At 41.1% G+C, this 8562-nt stretch overlaps 1 protein-coding gene across 1 annotated transcript in view; it reads right to left on the bottom strand.

The window, feature by feature from the left end:
* Positions 1–8562, bottom strand: part of CPAMD8 (C3 and PZP like alpha-2-macroglobulin domain containing 8) — a 45177-nt gene that overhangs the window by 19806 nt on the left and 16809 nt on the right. The window contains exons 21-28 of the mRNA XM_031557090.1: positions 6727–6958; positions 6121–6274; positions 5378–5520; positions 4871–4922; positions 3899–4197; positions 3265–3490; positions 2567–2743; positions 1061–1142 (exon numbers count right to left, since the gene is read on the bottom strand). Of these exons, the coding sequence (XP_031412950.1) occupies positions 1061–1142; positions 2567–2743; positions 3265–3490; positions 3899–4197; positions 4871–4922; positions 5378–5520; positions 6121–6274; positions 6727–6958 (1365 nt within the window). The remainder of the gene's footprint in view (positions 1–1060; positions 1143–2566; positions 2744–3264; positions 3491–3898; positions 4198–4870; positions 4923–5377; positions 5521–6120; positions 6275–6726; positions 6959–8562) is intronic.

Raw genomic sequence — 8562 nt, 5'->3', positions numbered from 1 at the left:
AAAAAAAAAAGAAAGAAAAAAATCCAGAGCCACTATTGAAGTCTAAGGCTCTGCTGGACTTCATACAGAATCAAGACTTCAGAAAGCAATAGAAGTGTTTTTGGAATTCTAAACCTCTGACATGCAACTAGAGCAAACTCTGGCCAGCTTTGGGAGATTGAATCATTCGTTTTATAGGGCCCTGAGGAATGGGAGGGTAGAAGACATGCTGCCTGGCAAAGGATTTTTTGAGTGTTAAGTAATTCTGTGTCACTGTGTTTTACATCGGGGGAATGGGAGATGCCAGATCTCAGATAAAAGTTCACTATCTTAAAAACAGCAAAGCAACAGCACCATAGAAGTAGTATTTCCTCTCTGATGAGTTCACAAAGAGAATCAGTTTGAAGCAAAATGAGAGTAGATGGAGAAGCCAAATGGCAGCATAAACTAACGAATGGAGACAAAGATCTACGAGATGTGAAACACTGCCTTAAGGAGGGCTAATGTTCCTTAAGGAGGGCATCAGTGAGATGAGCTTATCCCCCAGCTTCACGATTTCTGGTTCCCATTTCGTTTCACTTTGGAAGACCCTGTACTTCCCATTCTCAGGGCACAGATCCATACCATTCCATTTCACATGCAAGTGGATACAAAGCACTTAAAGATTGTTCCGTTTGTTTTCTACCCTGGCAGAAACCTCCACTGCTTCCAGAGACAGCAAGCTTTCTGTACGTGCTTCAGGTGAAGCCCCATTTTTCCTAATGGAATTAGGTGCTTGAAGTGCCTCAGACATCGCTACTCCACTTCCTGTAGAGCAAACACGAGCACCTAAAGCACAGACACAGTGGCAGATGAGACCACCTGAACCTCCAGCGAGCAATTACAGCACACCTACTCATGCAGTACGAGCATCCAGCAGCACTTCAACAGCAAGCCTATAGTCACGGAGTATTATTTCTGCTCCACGCTATGTGACACCACGATGGAAGCTGGAAAACTACTCTTTTTTTCTTTGCCAATGGTGTGTTTTCCCATTTAGCAAACACCGAGTTTCCTAACCCCATTTTAAATAGCAGCTCACCACATGCTCCCCGAGGAATCCCTCTCGCCAAACGCGCTGTAGGAGCCATCCTGCCTCTTGTAGGTCAGCTGGCGCTGGTAGCCTGCAAGTTGAGAAAGAATTGTGGGAGTCCAAAATCCTCACGCAGAGCAAAGCAAGCATTTGAAGTGAATGAAGATTCGGACCATCTGGCACTATTGCAAGGGATTCTGCTGCCCGAGGCAACTTCTTATTCTGCTGCGTTTGACAGAGCAGCGCATTCAGGAATCCGTGCAGGCAAACATCTGTAAGACTACACACATCTCTGGGAGACAAATGAATGAACCATTATTTCTCCAGCTCTTAATCTCTTGCTAAGCAAGAGATCTATTGACGGTTAGTAGAATGTTAAGTTTCTGAAGCACTGTATATTAAAAAAAAAAAATTCTGGCTTAGTAAGTCACAAAAGACCTCCAGAATGAGCAAAGAGACTCCACATCTCAACTTTGGACTTGACAAGGCTCCAATAAGCAAAGAGGTTTAAACCTCTTGAGGATTTCCTCTATAAGGGCTAATTAACAGGCAGAGTTTGGAGCCAAAAACCTGGAAAGTTGCAGATTCATGAAAAGAAACAGAACCAAATGATAATGAAAAGGAAAAAATGACTATTAAAAAAATTTCCCTATGTATTACTACTATCAGCAAACACAACACATCACAAACAAAACAGCTGGAGGAAGCAGCACCAGTCTTTTGCTGCTGAAAACAATAAATAAATTACAGATTACATTTTATGTTTATATTTTCATAGGAGAACTGCCTAACCCTGTCGCCTCTGATTTCATGACATGGCTATTATCTGACTCACACATGAGATAGCTGTCTCCCTGGGTCATTCTTGTTTTCATTAATCATCTCCAAGTTCTTATTGCACCTGAGAATTGTATTTAGTTACAAATGAATTTGCAAGTGACTCTTCCCAAACAAACACTGAGAATAACAGTCATAAAAAGACAGATTGCTATGAGCTGCTTAGAGAGAAAGGACAGACCACCAACAAGGACAGAAAAGCACCTTCATCATATGCCTCTAGGATAACTGCTCTGCATTCTAACTTAAACTCTGTGCACACTGTTACCAAGGAAACACTGATAAACTGGAGAAATTCAGAGAAGAGCTCAGATGTTGTGATTAAAGGACTAGAAAGACAATTTAGGAAGACAAAAAGAACTAAATATATACATTGATTACATTTAGATTTCTGTCACTTTCTGAAATTTGTAAACACAGAAATAAGTTACCCAAATATACATGTGCTAAAAAGCAGAAAACTCACAAACAAGTGTATAAATTAGGAGTAACCGAAGGGAACTGCAGGCTATGTATCAGGGGAAAACATCTTGCCATCAAAATCTATTAACCTGAGAGACTGTCCTGCCAAAAATGATGACTCCTCATCACTTGAGATGCTCTCCGTCTCAAGAACAAAACTCTCCTCTGACTTACAAGCCTTTTCTCCTTCTGCAAACTGTAAGTTTAATGGTTTACCTTGAACAAGGTAATCAGTAGCTTCACTTTCCACCTCTTGACTGAGTTGCTTGGTTTTCTGCAGATATTTCAGGACAAAAACATTAGGAGCAAAGTGGATCATGTTCTGCTCTCCACATCCGAATGGTAATCGCAGAAGATTGTCCAAGTTGTTTAATGTAGGACCCATCACATCTCCTGGTTAAAGAAGAGGAGATAGGTTCAAAACCAAGGAATTATGCTCTGCTTCTTTTTATGTCACATGATTAAAAAGAATTAAAACACTACACTAATTTCTACTGGCTACACAGTCAGCTAAATTGCAGAACAAAAGGGAAGTCCTTCAAATGTTCAGTCTTATCTCTTCAAGCTTTTGCTGGAATAAAGAAGAAATGTCAGAGCTTGATTATCTGTGACTAATTGACTAGTTTACAATGCAGTTAGTACAATATGTGATTATGACAATGAAATGAATACTATGAATTACAGCAGCCAAGTCATCTGCAAAGTCCTTAGAGAGTATCTGGTTTAACTGCCATCATCTCAAACACAGTTCGATCAAGTGATTGATAATTAAGCAGCATTTATCTTTATAAACTGCCTAAGACTACTTTATCCTGTCCATATTACTCAAATATTGGTCAGAAGCAAGTAACAGATGGAAGTATCTCCTTGTATTTGATAATTAATACCCAAGGATACCTCCTCACAATTGATACCTATTATTGAAGCTGTAGCTCTTTCTGATCCTGGAATTATGTTGTGGGGAACTCCAAGAGTAAATGCTTCATTGTGATTTTCATCAGTCTCTTCTTTCCTCCAAATTTTAAACTCTCCTATTGACCCCCAGCCTGTGGAAAAGCCAATGTACTTCACCTCGAACTGCTTGGGGACTGTCCACTCCACAATAATAGATTCATTTAGCACCCGAGTACCATGGCCGACCTGAAAGGAACAAGAAGTCATGCAGTTCCAAGAACCCATGCATGTGAAATCAGCCTCTTATCTGTCCTTGGACGCAGTAACCTATGTGTGCATCAGAGAATATTGTAAATGGACCAGTATCTTTCTCTTTCCACTCACAGAAAAAGAATACATGAAAGTTTAATGAGAAGTACATAGACTTGACCTCCAAGCAGACTTAGCACTGAGAACACTGAAGACTAAAGGTCCTGAAGGCATAATGTGGTAAGCAAACGTGTTCAGATCCAAACAGCCAGATAGAGACTTAACACAGAAAAAGAAAAGGAAGAAGGCAGCATCATAACAAATGAAACTCTGCCATGTGTATGCTCCAAATCTGCTTAAAGAAGCAAGGGACCCCACAGACTGTTGCACAGAGGAATTCAGTACCTGGATAATTCCATTTTTCCAGCTGATCCAGAAGCTGCGGAATTCATCCCAGGACAGGATACCAGCTGTGTCTCTGCTGACCACCGGCTCACCCATCTTGCTGATGGAAATCCACGTTTTAGTATTTTGATGTCCACCAATAACAATCTCTGTCATCTCTGCCATGTCGTGGGGACCAGAGGACAGTGCCACGTGAGCATCGTTGTGTGCCTTCACTGCAATGTCGAAATGTGTCATCTGGGCAGGCTTCTGCATGTACTGGTACTCATATTTGTTAGGTGTAGAAATGTGAATTTTCTCTAGTCAGAAAAAAACAGGATGTTTATGCATTAGAGTTTACCTTACATACTTAAAACAAAAAATTCCCCCAATTTTATCCACAGCTAACTGCTAAAATTTAAACAAACAAACCCATCCTAAGCATGCATTCCGTTTCCCCCCACTTCTCTTAAATTATAAAAATGTATGTTGATGTTTCTTCCCATCTTCTACTCCTTTCCAATATAGAAGATCCTTCGATTGCTCAGGTGGACTCCTCGTGAAGTCAAGAGATTTTTCAGTTCTCATCAAGCAGTCAAAAGCATCTCTGTTAACCAGAGGAGCTCTGTTTGAGCTATCCAAATCTCCAGTAGAAAGAACACACTGATTCCGGAGCTGGACTTTGAAACATCAACTGAAAATATACTATAGCCCCAGTTTCTGTCCACAGTGCTGAATACTCAAACTGTTTCATGAAGTAAAGGAATTTAATTGCCATTTCCAGAAGTTACTTGGGCAGTTGGAGCAAATTCGTAATTAGCCAGCCAGGTAAGAAGGGCTCCATTCAAAAAGCTCTTTCTACACAACACAACTCATAAATCAGACACAGAAATAAAGATTCCCCTCCCCATTCCCATGGGACGAAGCCACATCTTCCTATTTATAACTCAATCAAACAAACTTGGTATTGCCTCATTTAAATCACAAGCTTACCATTTGGGCAGAAGAACACGCTGTAGGTGTACTCTCTTGACAGTCCCTCTGGCTATATAAAGACAGAAATCCATATGTAACATCACAGAGCTCGGGTTAGCAGTGACAGCTATTCAGCTTTACTTACGAAACACAAACCGTATTCTGATGCTGTACAGTGTTTTACATCCTTTAGAGAAAAGGTATTACACCACGTGCTGCTAGCTACAGATGCACCAACCACCACCAGTGAACCTCACAGCACATTTCTCAGACTTACAGAGCAATCAAACCCAGTACAATTTCTATCCTTTTATATATGAGCACTAATGGAAATTCAGCACGAATTCAGGACCAAAGGGGCCCTTCGTGTATCACAAACATTGATTATTCCCAATCATATAAACATACCATAAATCTCACAAATCTACTCACATACATCACCTAAACACTTTCATGATTTGCCCAAACACACGTTCTGGGTTTTTTTTTTTTTTTCATGAGTTATTACAAACGTATTTTTCCTACCTCAATAACAACACTACTGCGAACATAATCCACTCCAACTGGGGTCCTTTTGTCCACATAATTGTCCTCTGAGTGCTTGCCATTCTTTAAGGTCTGCATCCCATTCTGACAGCAATTAGTTCCACCATAAGCAAAAGCTTTTGCTAAGAAACAGAAGGGAAAAGCAGCAGAGATTTCAAGATAGATTCCCTGATCCACAGGAATTCAAAGCGTTTATCTAAACTAATTAGATGCAGTTGACTAACAACTCATCAAATGCTTTTAATTACACCTTTTATGTTATTTTATTACTTAAACATCTGGATGGTCACATCCAGAATTGGGCAATATTTTGACAGCCGCAGGGAATACAGGAACTCCTCCCTAGTTCCCTGAGCTGCACAGTTTTTGCTATTATTTTCTTGGAAGACGTACAGAATTTGTTGTTATTCTCTTATTTAAAAATCTACTCCAATCTTTTCAGGCAGATGTAATAGGTCACAACTACACACAGTGACATACCACACAACAGGAAAATTAACAACCAGGGAATCTGCTGAATTTTGCTCGTATGGACCCTGCAGCTCATTGCAGTTACAGAATCAGTTTGTAAGAAACAAACACGACTAGAAAGCTAAGCTGGCAGCAAGTGAAATAATGGCTCTACTCTGGGGCACTGGAGGAAGAAAACATTTCTTCTGAAAGAAGAAGAAACATTTGTGAAACTCCTTGAAGGTACAAGCTGTTTTTTATCTCTGTACTACCAGTGATGTTGCTCAGTCCAAGCTCGCTGAAGGACAAAACAACAGAGGTGGGTTTAGCTTCCCCAGGGGCAACGCACTTCTTTCTTGTCAGATGGTGCTTCCCAGGATGCCCAACAAACTTTATGCCTTTCGGAACAGAAATCTTCACGTGTACCTGCAAAAATTTACGGAGGTCATTTATTTGGATTTCATCTGTGAAGCTTCACCTGCAGTTCAGAACGATTCCACAAGAACCAAGCAGGTGAAGCACTGAAGAAAACACCTATGAGTGAGTGCTTCTTGAAAGAAGCTCTTTCGAAGCAAACTACTTCCAGTCAGCAGCTTTCTGACTATGAAGGAAATGCAGTGGCTCAGAGGGATCTTTCTCATTCTCTTCCCTACATTTTTCAATATTTGGATTTCTGAAGCATCACAAAACCACTGCAGTCGTTTCAAGGTAGAAGTGAACAAAGCAGTGATTTTATTAGCACTGAAGAAGCAATACTTCTATCTTCAAAGCACTCATACTGAGCTTATCATTCTGTTATACGCTGCCTACAGCTCAGAGATGGTTGACCATAACCCACAATTTACTGACTTAGCAACAGGAACGAAGAGGACTGTTACCTCTACGCAGACAGATAAGTAGTTGTAGACAGTCAATGGGATTTTGGTCTGTTCTCCCCGGATGACGTGGTACGGCAACGTGAAATCGATGAAGAAGGGCTTAAAGGTCTTCAGCTCGGTTTGATTGGCAATGCCCAACCCCTCCTCCTCAGAAAGACCCACAGCTTCGGTTATCCACGTAGTGATGGAGTCTGGCACTTCCACGTGCAGCTCTGCTTCTCCTGATGTATTACTGCCAAAGAGAACAAGGAAGAAAATGGGTTAATCAGCTTAATGAAATGCATTTGAATGATGCTAAAGCACACAGAGCCAAACATTTTGGGTATTTCCCTCTATATCCATGCATACGGCATCATATCAGTACCTGCTTTGAGCAGTAGCTTATAAAGGGCTTGATTTCTTCCCGCTAAGTGTCAAGATTTTGGATAAATGAGCATTTATAAGGAGAACAGCAGCCAGTGGCTTCTGCAGAGCACAGTAACACAAACCCTTACTGGATTAAAAGCTGTGCAGGTATTTGCACCCTCACTAGAGGGACACTTTCCTTACAGGGAAACGCACTGAAAGAAACCCACAACAGAATCCTAGCTAAAAACAGTCAAACAGTAAGTTATATTATTCACTATATTTGATATGATGAAATAAAAGCAGTTTTTGTTGGAATCCACTGTTCTTCTATATACTGCCACATTAATGACTGCACTTGAACATGAGGCTAAAGAAGAACTCTCCCAGACCCGAGGTTCAGCAATGGCCTGTGCATGTGAGTGTGTTTTGATCTGGAATATTTTGGTTGGTTGCCTTTTAGAATGCCTGCCTGACAAAATTTCCAAGTCTGTCATTTTCTCCACGAGAGCATTGATACTAATTACTGAAGATTTATATTCTGACTATTCAGCCCTACTGTGCATACCACGGTGGGTATCATAAACTGGTATATTCCTCCACGCTTCATAATAATAAAAATTCAATTTTGTTTTGCAGACATCACAATTTCCCTCCTGCAAAGGAGGTCTGTCATTGCCTGGAACAGAAAACATTTCATCTAAAGCAAGAACAAAAGCTATTTCATGGCTCAGCTGGCAGGATGATTGGAGCAGTTATGAGTACACCCTAAGAAAACGACTTGTTTTCTCTCAAGTCGTTATTTATTTCCCTGAGCTCGATACGCTTGCTGCTAGCTTCATCATCTTTTGGAGCAACATCCATCTTAGTTGGCATGGAAAGCAAGAAAGTTCTTCAGAATAAGCTTTACAGCATAACACACTGCTCTTCAGTGCTGCAATACCTGCTGAGCCACGTCCAGAACAAACTGAAGAGTTGTGCCTTTGCTGCTTTTTAGCTCAGAAGTCTATTCAAATGTTAGGCATCAGTGAGGTATCTCGACTTCCACCACCCAAAGCAACTCTTTGTAATTTTCAGTGAGCCTAAGCTGCTGTTATAACTCAGTGAATAGGCAGCGCATCACACACTGCTCTGTGGACTGATGCTATCATAGAAAAACGCGTCATTTCCTCAATATTTAGGTTGTCACTAACTGGAGCTCAGTAGTCAGCACTTGCAAGAAACTTCAGCCTTGAAGAATAAGCAGAAGGGTGTCCTACCTCCAGGGCTGGCAGCACTCCAGCCTGTTTAACCGGACAATTTGTTGCAGCTGATGTTCCTTCCACTGGGATTTCAGCCCATAACCAGCATTAACATTATTTTCACACATGAGGGCACTTACTCTTCTGGGCGGGGGGCCAAAGCACACACACATTTCCAGCCATTCAACCCTCCAGCCAGGCTCTAAGGATTGTTAGAATTGGTTTGGGAAGTCGACGTGAGGCTTTTTTT

Source organism: Meleagris gallopavo, chromosome 30 (assembly GCF_000146605.3).
Source record: "Meleagris gallopavo isolate NT-WF06-2002-E0010 breed Aviagen turkey brand Nicholas breeding stock chromosome 30, Turkey_5.1, whole genome shotgun sequence".
Classification (NCBI taxonomy): Eukaryota; Metazoa; Chordata; class Aves; order Galliformes; family Phasianidae; genus Meleagris; species Meleagris gallopavo.
The sequence above is the reverse complement of the archived record's forward strand: the minus strand, read 5'-3'. Positions and strand labels throughout refer to the sequence as shown.